The 14,730-nt window shown below is 41.7% G+C and overlaps 2 protein-coding genes across 2 annotated transcripts; both read left to right on the top strand.

Moving 5' to 3' along the window:
- Positions 1–2,739: 2,739 nt before the first annotated feature.
- Positions 2,740–3,885, top strand: LOC306704436 (claudin-14-like; the record flags this gene model as incomplete). Its single annotated transcript, XM_079170789.1, has 2 exons — positions 2,740–2,973; positions 3,379–3,885. 2 exons carry the CDS (start codon positions 2,740–2,742, stop codon positions 3,883–3,885), a joined length of 741 nt encoding a protein of 246 aa, XP_079026915.1.
- A 3,952-nt stretch (positions 3,886–7,837) lies between these two features.
- Positions 7,838–13,736, top strand: LOC306704202 (high-affinity choline transporter 1-like; the record flags this gene model as incomplete). The annotated part of the gene is made up of 8 exons (XM_079170454.1): positions 7,838–8,015; positions 8,442–8,555; positions 9,117–9,272; positions 9,364–9,512; positions 9,803–9,946; positions 10,156–10,309; positions 12,265–12,482; positions 13,083–13,736. The coding sequence occupies 8 exons, from the start codon at positions 7,838–7,840 to the stop codon at positions 13,734–13,736; spliced, it is 1,767 nt and encodes a 588-aa protein (XP_079026580.1).
- Between the last annotated feature and the right edge of the window lie 994 nt (positions 13,737–14,730).

The following is a 14,730-nucleotide window of genomic DNA, read 5'->3' on the forward strand; positions in this document are numbered from 1 at the left end:
CAGTTATCTTAAAGGCCCTATACTACACCCATACAGGTGTTTTCAGTTATTTTGGCTGAATAGCTATGAATGTTATGTTATGAAACTCATCTGTGATGTTAATGTGGCTTTAATTGATTCACGATCTAATCAGGCAGAATGGCCAACATCTGTGTAGGAGTACAGGGCCTTTAATGATATGTAGTTCGTACTATATTTTAAGAATGTTGTGTTTATCCGCATATATATATATATATATATATATATATATATATATATATAGTTAAAAAGATATGTGCAGTATAAAAAAAAGAGTCCAGCTTTTCAGACCTCTGAAGACATAAATACACACACACAAAAATTAAGAACCATACTACACACACTATTATAATTGTATGTTACCCCTCCAGTGCTGTGCACAACAGACCAGCTATGCTCAGCTGCTAATCACAGGATTATTCTGCTTAACTAAGACTATTAAGTGTTCCACATTCAGATGGCGTCTCCCACAGGCAGACCTTGGAGAGGATCATCCCTTCTCTACAGAGCTCTCACAGAGAAGTGAACACTACATAAGGGACCCAGGGGAAGGGCTGGGAAAATGCCCTTGTATACCAACAGGATGTCACGGTAGGTTACACTCGGGGCGCAGAGGGTGAGAGAGAGAGAGAGAGAGAGAGAAGAACTGCCAAGGAAGAAGATGGGCCTCAGAGGAACCCGTTTTGAATGACCTCACCTGGCTTGCAGGACAGTAGGTACCACACACGCGATCACAGACACATACAGCACCGCATAAAGTACAGCTTGGCTATCAACTTGAACCCTAATTGTAGTTGATGTATATTCCTGTTGCCTTTAATTGATGCACTGATTAAGTCATTGAATTTATCATTCTTTCTTTTCATTTTGTCTGTTATCCATTTCAACAGATGTGGAGCTCCAGAGAGCTTAGTTAGTGAGGGAAAAAAACAGCACAACCGGTGAGGACAATATCTCTTCTGTCTGTCTCTGCTTGGAAATACTGCTCTGCCTCCGGGTCCACGGGTTTATCTGTCTAGAGAGCAGCAAGCCATCACCGGGACTGTCTCTCATGTCATCTGTAACGCGATGCTCCTGATGCTGACAGGGATAAGGACGATGATGATATCTAACACTGACCAGTCACATATCTGACACTCCCGCAGCATAGACACATATTCCTTGACTTTTGAGGCAGCAGTGGAGACAGAAGGAGCTGGACAGTGTGGAATCAGTGCCAATGGCCTATTTATTTGGAAGTATACCATCTGGACACCTCTGATCATGGATCTGTAGTCCTCTTGTGACCTTGTTGGTGAGTATCCAAATGTGGAGAGCTTTTACTAAGAAGTGAAATGTAAAACAAAGTACATGAATATTATATTTGGCTTTGCTCTTGGGTGGGCTGATTTGTGGGTAAACCAACAGTAAAAAACAAGATGGTTGTCACAGCCTTGCCTTTGTTCCTATTGCTCACTAGTTATGCCTTCAGTGCAGTCAATCATTAAGTAAACACAATGAGGCTTGTATCTGATATTTTAAGAGGCCCCAGCAGTGTCAGGTCTGACACTGAACAATAATCAGGCTTTGTAAACAGCCACTGTTCTCTGAGGAAGTTAAACAATGTATGAGCGCAGTTTGGTTTCTTTGTTTTGACATTTAAAGTCGCTCTGCTTCATTCTTGCCGAGGCAACAGGGGATTTTGCATTTGAGTAGGTATTATTCCTCAGTTAATGAATTTACATTTTCATTGTTGATGTATTTTTCAGAGACTTGGATAGTCATTGTTCGAAAATGTCTCCCCACATTATTCCGTTTTTTTTAACTTGCGGTGTAAAAAAGGAAACTAAACGGTCGAGAACATTTTGTTCAAAACATTGAGAAGGAACAGAAGTAAATGCTTAACTACCAAATGGGTTTCTTACCCAGAGTGTATCCTGTGTGAACTTATGAATGTAGAACGGAGCGCCAGATTAGAGATCAAATTGGACATAATATGAGTTGGTCAATTATTACAACATAAGGAACTACTATCCCTTATTGTGACAGTTTGGGGCTCAGTGCTCTGTCATCAAGTCATTCAGTCCCTCTCTCTCAAATACCCTGCAGAGCTGTGACAAATGTTCAAAGTTAGTGGTTTATAACAGTACTCTCAGCTTGGGTGGTTCCTGTAAATGTTTAATTTCCTCTCTCTCTCTCTCTCTCTCTTCCTTCCTGAGGGGTGGTGGGGAGCTTAACAAATAGACTGCTGTGGTTTGCCCTCCGGAGGAGAGCGTTAAACAGGTGAAGCTGAACACTGCTCTCATTAGTTACAGATGCAGTCACCTGCCACTCACCAGAGACTGATGCCAGAGAGTTTCCGCAGCTATTTCTGCCCGCACTTCGGAGACACTTGAGGAATGGCTCAGACTCTGTGACTGGATGTAAGCTCAGTGGAATTGACTGTACTGCTGGGGACCATGCAGATAACAGGAGGAATCCATCCTCTTCTTCAGCCTACGGGACTGAAGTTTTGTTCTGAAAGTGTTTCTTTTTTATGCTGCGACATGGTGTTCCTGTGTGGTTTTTTTCCCTTTTACTCACGTTATCTGTGGATCCAATAGATATTCATGAGCCTGCTTGGTGACATGCATTTTGAGACATCCAATTGCTCTTAAATGCCTCCTACGCACTTATAAACAGTGACTTATAAGTGTGACTTTGTACTTTGCAGTTTGAACATCCATCCCCAGTGAGCAAATCATGGCCAGCACGGCGGTTCAACTCCTTGGCTTCTTCTTGGGGCTGTTGGGGTTTGTAGGAACTGTTGTTGCAACTCTGCTCCCCCACTGGCGCAGCACAGCCTATGTGGGCTCCAACATCATCACAACCACCGCCTATATGAAAGGCCTGTGGATGGAGTGTGTGTGGCACAGCACTGGCATTTACCAATGTGAGCTGTACAGATCTCTACTGGCGCTGCCACGCGACCTGCAGGTACTATACACATTCACCAGTTAGTGAAAGTATTTTATCCAAAGCACCTCATCATGGGAAACAACTAAAAATGAATCCGCGGTTTTTCAAGCAAAAATGTTCAACAAATGTGACGATTTGCTGCTTTTCTCTGTTTCATATCATTGTACACTAAATTGAAGATGCTGCCTTGGACTCCGACTGTTTATTGATTCGATGAGAAATACATTCAGCAGATTATTGGATAATGAGCATTATTTCTTGGTTTGTTTGTTCGTTAGTTGCTGCCCTAATAATTGCATTGCCTAGATGTATAGATGGATGGTCCGGTATGACCACGCAGTTGCATTTTCTAACCCTACGGGCTACAGTAGGAATCGGTCTTAATCCCAATGTTGAAGTGCTTGTGTTTTCTCTTCCCTTTAGGCTGCCCGGGCGCTCATGGTGCTCTCCTGCGTCACCTCAGTCCTGGCATCTCTGGTTTCGGTGATGGGGATGAAGTGTACCCGCTTCACCCGTGACTCCTTGATCAAGTCTTCGCTGGTGCTAAGTGGAGGGATATGTTTCCTCTGCGCTGGCCTGCTCTGCCTGGTCACCGTGTCCTGGACCACCAATGATGTCATCATGGATTTCTACGACCCCTTCCTTCCCAGCGGGATGAAGTATGAGATCGGCCTGGCCGTGTACCTCGGTTACGCCTCGGCCTGCGTCAGTCTGACCGGAGGAATGGTGCTATGCTGGAGCAGCAGCAGCGACAGGTCACGGAGGCCCCTCCATGTGCAGAGGGGTCGACCGTCATCACCTCCCCCTGCCTTCAACCACATATACCCTCCCGCTCCCCCCTACAAGCCCCCCGAGGCCCTGAAGGACAATCGCGCTCCCTCACTTTGCTCCCTTTCCAGCAGCGGCTACAGGCTCAACAACTACGTCTAAGACCACCAACTGCAAAACTATGGAGACTGTTAAAAAGATACGACACAGGACCAAAAATCAACACTTCTCTCACTTAATATCTTAACAAGTATTTTAGCTTCTACACCGAAAAAAAAGAGTTAAAAAATGGAAAAAGGAAAGAAGTTACGCCACCGTGTTTGACCAAAAATCTGATTTGGAAAGGATATCAAAATCTGCTCAGGCTTTCCTCTAACTTTAACATGTCCAGTTCTAGGCTGAGCTTAATAGCTAAGCCAAACATAACTCACTGTGTGTGTGTGTGTGTGTGTGTGTGTGAGAGAGAGAAAACTGAGAGCTTAAACCTTGTTGACCTCCTGCTGTGTTACCAAAGGACCAGAAGGTGGCAATATGTTACTGCAAATAGCCACAGAAGAAACCACATACAAATGCCTCATTGTATGCTGTAACACACGTTAATGGTTAAGCTATTGTTCTGTCACTTCCTTGTTCTAGCCTACTCTCTTGTTGGGATTAACTCTTTCTGTTGTCAGTTCAAATATTATAGTACTTTTAAAGTAGATGGATGATGTTTTATGTCACTATGCAATATTTTCATGCCAAAGAAAATAAAAAAAACAATGGCCATTTCTGATGATTTAAACATTGAGGCGTAGTTCATAGAATACTTTTTTATTGTTTTTAATGAGCCGATAAAGCAGATGTTCTGTCATGTGAAAGTCAGAAAAACACAGCTGTAATTGATTACATTGATTGACCTGGGTTACTGGGATACATGTAGGGTAAAAGACATCGTTAACACTATTAGTTCCACCTGTGCTTTTCTTCCTATGCCATGTCCAAACGTCTGCTGTGACAAAAACCTACAGTCGGTGCTGCAGTAGGGTTAGGGTTAGAATTTGGCATATCTCTGTCCAACTTTTCATGTATTGTAACATTTTGAATGTAAAGCTGAAGAAAGCCACTGGATGGCGACAAAGGTCTTTGGAGAAGGCAGCCTAAAGCCTTCAGTTAGAAGTTCTTTTGATTTATTCATTGTTATTATACAATGCTATGCTATTGTCTAGAATAGATAATGGCACTTTTTATGAATGGCTCTAACCCAAAGTATGAGCACTTCAGTCAAGTATGGGAAAGATAATTGTGTACCATTTGTGGAGGCTGAAAGTGACTCCTCTGAGGCTTTCCAGGATGCTCGTTTATACCTACCTGTAACACTGTGGACGTGTTTGTTAGAAAACTCTCCAATTAGAGCTGCCCTCTGTGTGGCAGCCACACAGACACTCAATTAGAGCCGACCCGTCACAATTAAAGCAAGTCACTTCTTTTATTGCCAGTAGACAGACTAGTCAGCATCGACAAGGAGCTAATTTAAATTGCAGGTGAAGCCCAAAGAATGAATTCACTTTAGTGTTTGAGTTTAATTAAGGAAAATACTTGTTGTACCGATTGCTTGTGGAGATCAACCGTATGAAACTTCTTTCAAAAATGTTTCGAAAAATGCTACGGAAGTATCACATCAAAGTGATTGATAAAGTTGAGGGCATATTTTCAGCACCATGGACAGCTCCAAGGATACAGCCTATTCGAATGATAGATGTTATAGTAGGGATTGTAGATCTTTTTTCTAGTTGTGGTTTGAAAGCAGTCCATATACGAGATAACTTTATAAAGTATATTAGATATAGGTAGCACATAAGAGAATATTGTGACTCACATGGCACACAATACACAGCCAATACAAGTTTCATACTCAATTAATTTAATCATCAGCATATAATAGAATAAGAGTTACAGTCTAAAGCAGAATTATTACTGTTTTGGTGCATTCAAGTCCGGATTTGGAGACATATACGACTTCAAGTGTACTAAAAGTGACCATAATGATGCTTTGATATTGATGTAAAAATGCAAAAGCTTGCGAGAGTAGATGTGTTCTTGGACGAATGAAACGTGCGTGCGTAAAATGAGTGATAAAAGTAAAAGAAATATCTATTCCCGTGCGGGGTTTACATCCTCAACATTACCACCTTACTGCCACCGTCTGCGGAATAAACGCGAGGCAATAATTGCGGAACAAGATCATAAATCAGGCCTGAAATGTAACCTGGCAGAGCAAAGGTTTCCTTCATTGCCAATAAGATATTATTATATTGGAAAGCTTTCCCGAACAGGTTGTGCGTCATGCCACTCTCTATTAGGTGCTATTTTCGTCCTGCCCTGGAAGACATTCATCCACCATCTACTCACCCTGACAGCACCCAATAAACCCACCACTCCCATTCATCTCCACCCACCTCCACCCTCTCTCCTCGCCCCTCGCTCTTTCCCTCTCCCTCTCTCTCCTTTCCGTCGAGCCTTGGTGACTTAAAAAACAACATAGGAGCATTGTGTTTGTTCGGCCAAGAGGATTGTTTTTCTGGAACCTTAATAGTTTTCCAACAAAATCGACTTTGACACTTTGTAAATCTTTATTTGGAGGACCTGCTGCTTCATTTTTCTCCAAAGGAAAGGTAAGATAATGTCAGTTTCTTATAGTCTCTTCCTTTATGTGTTGGCTCACTGGAATTGCATTTGACCATCGTGACAGATGTTGATTTAAAGAGAGATCAATAATGCAATTCTGGCCTCCTGGAACCATGGTGTCAGCGCAACGGTGAACTGAAACCCAAAGGTTTGATTCTAGTGATGCAGCACATCGGACACAAAACCCTAATGCATATGTTGTAGGTCTCCTCTGGTAGTTTTTTGACGGTGCGTCGCCTTTGGGAAGCATCAATGGACTTTTACGCACGAAAGAAAAAACATGTCGGTCCATTTTACTAACCATACTATGCCACAGAGCAACCTGAAGACTTTTTAAGAAACGTTAAAATGTAAAAGACATCGCGTGAGTAAACTGGCAGAATAATCGGAGTAAGTCATGTCTGTAAAGCGAGCAGAAAGGCGCGCGTGAAACATCTTCAACTGCCTTAAAAGCTTAACAAGTGTAACGCTAATAATACCATTATTTCTGTTTTGGGGATTTTTCTGATTCATATCTTTTGTTTTGATGACACATGATGGAGTGCCGTTTGTTCCCCTTCACGCGTCAGTTGGACACGGTAAGGTATCCACTCTATAGCTAAAGTTGAAATATGACATTTTATAGTCGCCGTTTTAAATAAAGTGAAAAACACGAAAGCATTTATGTATTGTTTTTTAATCAAAGAGGCTTTTGGCACATGCTGGTCGTTTTTAATTAATTGTGTTGGGTAAAGGATTTGGATGCAAGCAGTGAGTGAAGGAAAATAAAAATTATACCCGAAAAAGCAGGGGATTTCAGCCTGCAATGTGGGTTACAAGTTATGAAGCTGTTTTCGTCAATTGTTATTTGTAGAAACATTGGAATTATATATATTTCTCTAATATTGATTCCATCTGTGAGGTTTAACTGGGAAAACGCCGCTTTCGGCAAGATTTTAAATGATGTGCGTGTATATTTTGTTGATCCGGAGATTTTATAGTTGTTATATTTGGAAATGTTCATTCAGCGTGAAGTTGATCAATGCGTAGAAAACATGAAATTCATATTTAAATAACTTTGTATTCTCCAACTGGAAGCAATGGGTGTCAGTTTGAGATATTCACTCAACACGAGAACAGATTAAATCTTGTCACTTTTAAGAATCTGGATGCCTTACATACAGTGTTAGATAGTATTGTTTTAAAGTTGGTGATCAAATTACTAGTTCTTATTCATATGAGTTTAGTCATCTCCTTGTAATGCACATGGAAGCACTTTAATTGCAGTCAGCCTGTTCCGTTAACCTTGTGTGGCACAAGGCGAGGCTTCAGTGAAATAGTTATGTATAAGTCAAAGACCATAGAAATGTGTTTCTTCCTTTTTCTTTCTAAAGTTCTTTCCATGAGATTCCAGTTCCCCGCGCGCAACAGTACTTGATCTCGGCGGGAGGAAGCGGACGAAAGGAAGATGGCCATCCACGTCGAGGGTATCGTGGCTATCGTGATCTTCTACGTCCTGATTCTGTTTGTTGGGATCTGGGCCGCGTGGAAGAACAAGAACTCCGGTGATGGCGGAGACCAGAGCGAGCGCATCATGGTCGGGGGAAGGGACATCGGATTGTTCGTTGGTGGATTCACAATGACCGGTGTGTTGGTTACGTGGATTCTTTGAATTTTTGTTTGTAGGTGTTCAACATATGAGGTTAGAAAAAACAATAAATTCCACCAACTCAGTCGTTTACGCACGGACAGCACTGCGGCCACAAATACAATTGATTACCACTACTTTCAGAATTACAATCAATAATGTCTTGAATACTTAACGACGCAGCAACGTATTGCTGAAACGTTTTAAATCAACCCCGTAAGTTTAAATATGTGCCGTGAGTCCGGAGGTCCCGTGAAATTCTGTTTTCCGAACACCAAATCATATTCACAACTACAAGCCAGTTTAGTGAAACCCTTTCCATCCACAACCATGACTTGTAGGGTTCTTGCTATTAGAATTGTCTTATGCAACATGCCACGCACCAAACTAATGTTTTTTACAAAATGTTCTTTCTTGGTTTCAGCCACTTGGGTGGGTGGGGGCTACATAAATGGGACAGCAGAGTATGTCTACCTGCCAGACTTTGGCCTTGCTTGGGCACAGGCACCATTTGGATACGCTCTCAGTCTGGTAGTAGGTAAGAGCCATTGTCTTTGTTTCAGCCGTTTCTTTCATTATACTGTAAAAAGCCAGTGTATTAAAGAACCATGTCAAATGAGAAGGAATTGAGGTACTGTTGTTGAATGTGCTAATCCTACTTTCAAGGTAGCTAATGGATTCCAGACGTTTATTTTACAGTATTATGATAGGAAGGTTTATTAGTTTATCTTTCTATTACAGTCATCATGTCTGCTTTGATTTTTGTCACTCTGCAACATTGTTGTTTAGCAATGCAGTGTAGACTTTTCAAATTAATCTGCACCTAAAACTGTAATAGTCTACCAGACAATAATGACATAACTTTGACAATAGAACTACAGTATATCATAAACAAGAATACTACAGTGCTTCAACCACACATAAACAGGAAGTTCCATAGGGTCACTACATGCAAATTATGCACCAGATACAAATTGTGTGTCAAGTTATGATACATAAGATATTATATCATTTCATTGATTCAGCAACCGTAAAATACACTTCAGTTGTCTCTTACACTGTGTTTGTCTTCCTTACCTTGTTGTTTGAAATCATTCAGGTGGGCTTTTCTTTGCCAAGCCCATGCGTTCACGTGGGTACGTCACCATGCTGGATCCCTTCCAGCAGCTGTATGGAAAAAGGATGGGCGGCCTGCTCTTCATCCCTGCACTCATGGGGGAAATCTTCTGGTCTGCAGCCATTTTATCTGCCCTGGGTAGGTGATTATTGGACAGGGACACTTAAATAATAACACCTCCATGTTAATGAATACACTAAACTCATGATCTGAATGTGTTGTCCTGCAGGTGCCACTCTGAGTGTGATCGTGGACATAAACATCAACATGTCGGTGGTGATCTCAGCCCTGATAGCTATCTTTTACACGCTTGTTGGAGGACTCTACTCTGTCGCATACACAGACGTGGTCCAGCTCTTCTGTATCTTTCTGGGCTTGGTGAGTTTCACAGTCAACGTCTACCCAGCATGCAGGGACTCTAAAGATGGCAATGAATTCCAGCATTGGATAGACTTCTGTATGCATGAACAGGGTTACATACTTACTTACAGCTACAGACATGTAGTCTACTGTGTACCTACTATTGAAATGCTATCAGACTTTGTGGAACAATGAGTAGAACTTGAACTCAATGTCAGAGAACTTTAACAGTGGAAACCTAATCAAATCACAGAATATCTATATACAACATCAATACTATTTGCATTGTGATACCCTCTCTCCATCAGTGGATCAGCGTGCCTTTTGCCCTGTCCAATCCCGCCGTGTCAGACATCAGTATTACAGCCAAGGAAGTAATCTACCAGTCACCCTGGCTGGGCAAGATCGAGCCTGAAGACAGATGGCTCTGGGCGGACAACTTCTGTTTGCTGGTAAGCCTTTTTTTTTTTATCAGATGATTCATTAAGAGACTCTTTTTGTCTAAGATACAGGAGTATCATTTAGAATAACTGGAAGCACTGTTTCAGAACAGCTTTGTCACATTTGTTGTGCCAAGAGTACGTTTCAGAGCTGTGGAGGTCTTGCTGACTGTGATGCATTGGTTTGGTGTCTGTATTTACTGTGGCGTTTCTGTTTCTAGATGTTGGGGGGGATTCCCTGGCAGGTCTATTTTCAACGGGTTCTTTCTGCCTCTTCAGCTACCTACGCCCAGGTCCTTTCCTTCCTCGCTGCCTTCGGCTGCTTGGTCATGGCCATCCCCTCTGTCCTCATTGGAGCTATAGGGGCCTCCACTGGTAAATACACACATGTACATTACATTGTTTGGTACATTGTGTAAAATACTGTTCAAATAAATCAAGATTATTGTCCTTTGGTTGTAAATGGACATAAGTCAAGTACTGATTCAGATCACATAGCTTTGACTGCATGTTGTTTACATCTGGATTAGATGCCTACAAAAATGACCAAACTTTAATAGCACCCACATTTCTATTCTACACACACAGTTGCGTCTGGATCGCAGCTATTATATCACAGATGAGCACAAACATATCAGACACTGATCCATGAATGATGTGCTTAGACACACACACATTGATTAAGCAGTTAATGAAAGATCACAAGACAATTAAAACATTCAGGAACGTGATCCTTCATTCAAACAGGAAACTGTGATCAAAGGAAAAACGAGGCCTTCCTGGGTTGTTTGAACCCCAGCAGCTTTATTTTCAGATGCATGAATGCAGATGCATACAGTATCTGGAGGGTAAACAACATCAGATGGATCCTGTCAAGACAGGCAGAGGAGAGAGTCATCAGACCAATGCCGATTTAGTGAATATTACATCTGAAGAGGAGCTAATTAATCTGGTCCGTCTGAAGCTGTTTCATGTATAACCAGCGCTAAACAACCACCGCTTGTGAATATCCAGGGGAAGGAGAGAAAGAAACATATTGTATACCTCTGGAGGATAAAGAGAAGGATAAAAAAAAAGTGGCAAAAAGACGGATGAAGGATGTCAGAGGGTTTAAGGGGGAAAGAGAGATGGGAGAACTAAGGGTTTCCTGCTGAATGGGAGGGTGAGGGCAACAGTGGAGAATGGGCGGATGTATATAAAGGGCAGGAGGTACGTACTCCTTCACTATGATAGTGTTAGACCTGGTAGTTTCAGAGAAACATTCATTGTCCCCAGACAATAAATACAAATGACTTAGATGATCCCATCACTTTTCCTGTAGCGCCTCCATGAAGTACACATTTGCAGTTTTGACTCAAATATCTCAGCAACTATTGGATGCATTTGATACACACATTCATGTTCCCATCAGGTTTAACAACAAGGTTTAACAACTTTGGTGATGATCGGCCAATATTGAAATTTGTACAATACTTTGGTGAATGACTAAATACCTGTGAAACTACTGGCACTCCCATCAGTCACAGTGTAACTTTGGGTTTAGCGCTAATTAGCAAATGTTAGCATGCTAACCTGCTAAACTATAATGGTGAACATGGTAAACATGCCAACTGTAGATAACCAGCTCAAAATGTCTCATCATAATAAATGGCTTCCCATCGCTCCAATGGCTTCAATGAAATTATGATTAATGACGTTTACAATTGAAATGCAATTAAACTAATGTATTCTACAATACTGGCTTGTGTTTCATATTAGGACCAATGATCCATAAAGCACAAACCAGTGTATTAACCATAGTTAATATTGCATGGATGTCATATTTTCAATGCGTATCTATTATTTCTGGCATCCCTCTTATCACTGTTGCTTTTTCCCTGTATTTGGACTAACAGCACAGCATTACATTGGATAATCCCTGCTGTATTCCAGACGTGTGAAGCCATTTTGTTTCACAGCAACTAAAACAGGTGTATCCACAGGGAGCATTATAATAAAGTCTCAGAGTCAAGCCTTTTGTCTTGAAAGCCAAGAGATCAGTACACAAATTGAAATGAAGTCATAAGTCCATTTAAAATTCAACAAATTGAGCAGGAACATAGTTTTATTAATCTTAACATAGGAACATGGTACAGCCTGCTCAACTTAAGTTATGTTGTGTTATTGCCTCACACAAGTCCACACAAGTTTAATAATTAAGGCAAATATTTTTGTTTTATTTTGCACATATAGATAATCCTGATATTCAGAGAATATTACTCATCAGAGGTCCAAAAATATGCCTTTATATTTCTACTCACATTTGCATTTTTTACCATTTCTTCTTGTAGACTGGAACCAGACTTCTTATGGGTCGCTCGCTCCGAAGGATAAGGATCAGTCAGACATGATCCTTCCCATCGTGCTTCAGCACCTCTGCCCACCTTACGTCTCCTTCTTTGGTCTGGGCGCGGTGTCGGCTGCGGTCATGTCATCGGCAGACTCATCCATTCTCTCAGCCAGCTCCATGTTTGCCAGGAACATCTATCAGCTCGCCTTCCGGCAGTCGGTAAGAGTAACAATAACAGTAAACAACAATGATACTAACACACATCTGCACAGTTTAAGCCAGTGGTTGCAAACATCAGTCAAATAATCTATAAATCAATTATAGTTTCATCCCAGTGTCTTACAAATATGTCAGATGATTTTACTTGCTGAACATACAAAAGCAGACTCCAAAACCTTGAGACAACATGCAAACATACAAGCTCAGACTCACACGAACTGAATAATGTATTTCTTTCAAAATAGCATCCTGATGACTTTGAAGTAGTCCCTGAAGTAACACATTATTTTTGAGTAAAATATCTCAACAACCATCACACAGATTGCGACAAAATCAACTAATTGCAAAACTAATGGTATTCCCATCGGTCTCAGCTGTACTTTGTGGTTAATGCTAATTAGCAAATGTTAGCATGCTGTCACACTAAACTAAATTGGTGAATATTACACCTGCTAAACATCAGAGAATGTAAACTGACATTAGCATTTAATTCAAAGCACCACTGTGCCTAAGCGCAGCCTCATAGAGCCACTAGCTTTTCTGTATTCCACTTTTCATCTTTTCCTCTTCACTCTGTTATCTCTTTCTTCTCTCCGCCAGGCGTCAGATAGGGAGATCGTTTGGGTGATGCGCTGCACCATCTTTGTATTCGGAGCTCTTGCCACTGCTATGGCGTTGTTAACAGGATCCGTGTACGGCCTGTGGTACCTGAGCTCCGACTTGGTCTACGTCATCATCTTTCCCCAACTTCTCAGTGTGTTATTCGTCAAGGGCACCAACACCTATGGCTCTGTGGCTGGCTACATCTTTGGTCTTTTGCTACGCATTGGTGGAGGGGAGCCCTACCTCAAACTCCCCCCCTTCATCTACTACCCCGGTTGGGTGACCCAGGAGAGGATCCACCACGTCACTGGGGATGTAGAGCACTTCATCCAGCAGAGGTTTCCGTTCAAAACTATGTCCATGCTGGCATCCTTCTTGGCAAACGTGGCCTTTTCTTACCTGACAAAGTACCTGTTTGAAAGTGGTACTTGGTCACACAAGTACGACTTCCTGGACGCCGTGGTGTCCAAGCATAGCAAGGAGATCATGGACAAAGCCACGCTGGTGAGCAACCAAGACAACATCATTCTTTCAGAGATGGCGCCCGTCAAGCAGGTCCTGGGTGCGTCACTCGCTGGGACATTCATCAACACTGAGGTCCTCAGTGATGATGGGGCTTCCAGTCCAGAGGCGTTTCACAATGAAAACTAGGCAACAAAGGCACAAAGAATAACCAAGGGATTTAAAGAAGAAGGAATAATCTAAGGGGCATCCACATTCTTCAAGACACTTGCTACTGCCGCACTAGAAGCCAAATCAACAGAAATCTGCTGTGGCTTCCGAGTGACTCCACAAGTTTGTTTTATGCTGATTACATGGTGCCTCCTTCTTTTTTAACATCCCTTGCCTAGAACCAGGAAGATGACAGATTAGCTGTGTCGAGCATAACATACTCATTCTTTTTTTTTTTTCAAATCGTGACTCTGTGAATCTAAAACCACTACAATCATTTTAATTTAAGTGCTGCAACCGTGAGGGACTTTCAGGGGAAAACAAATAGTGGCTGCTGTGTACAATGACTGTGGGTAATGAGAATAGTGCAATATCTAACCAAGGAATTGCGTCCACGTCTAAATAGCAGTGTGTGTGTGTGTGTGTGTGTGTGTGTGTGTGTGTGTGTGTGTGTGTGTGTGTGTGTGTGTGTGTGTGTGTGTGTGTGTGTGTGTGTGTGTGTGTGTGTGCTTGAGTGTGGCAACAAAGCAGTGAATATACTGAAACCTTTTCACAGACTGTGAGGTTTAAGTTTGCATAGAGTGAATTTATTAATAGCAATAATGTTTGTAGGATCTATGTTGTATAGATAGATACATTGTACTGAATTTGTAGGTTACTGTCTTTCTTTTAACTTGAAGACCATTTCTTATTTTATGTTTCATGTTCACCTTGCTCTTAATCCTCCTGTCAATCTCGCTAATTCCACACACAATAAGTGCTGATTTAAGAACCACATGCCACCGTGATATTACCAAACTCGCCAAACAGAAGGTTGATATTGGACGATTCTGCAGATTCCATTCAGTCTTGACAGTTTCAACGTTCACTGTCAACATGTTTGAAATTCATAGTCCAATGCAACATCCCCGTGTTGGAGCTACAATATGGTTGAGGTAAAATCAAGGTCCACTTTAGGAATATAAGTCTAATA

The sequence above is a fragment of the Pholis gunnellus genome (assembly GCF_910591455.1).
Source record: "Pholis gunnellus genome assembly, chromosome: 12".
NCBI classification, from domain to species: domain Eukaryota; kingdom Metazoa; phylum Chordata; class Actinopteri; order Perciformes; family Pholidae; genus Pholis; species Pholis gunnellus.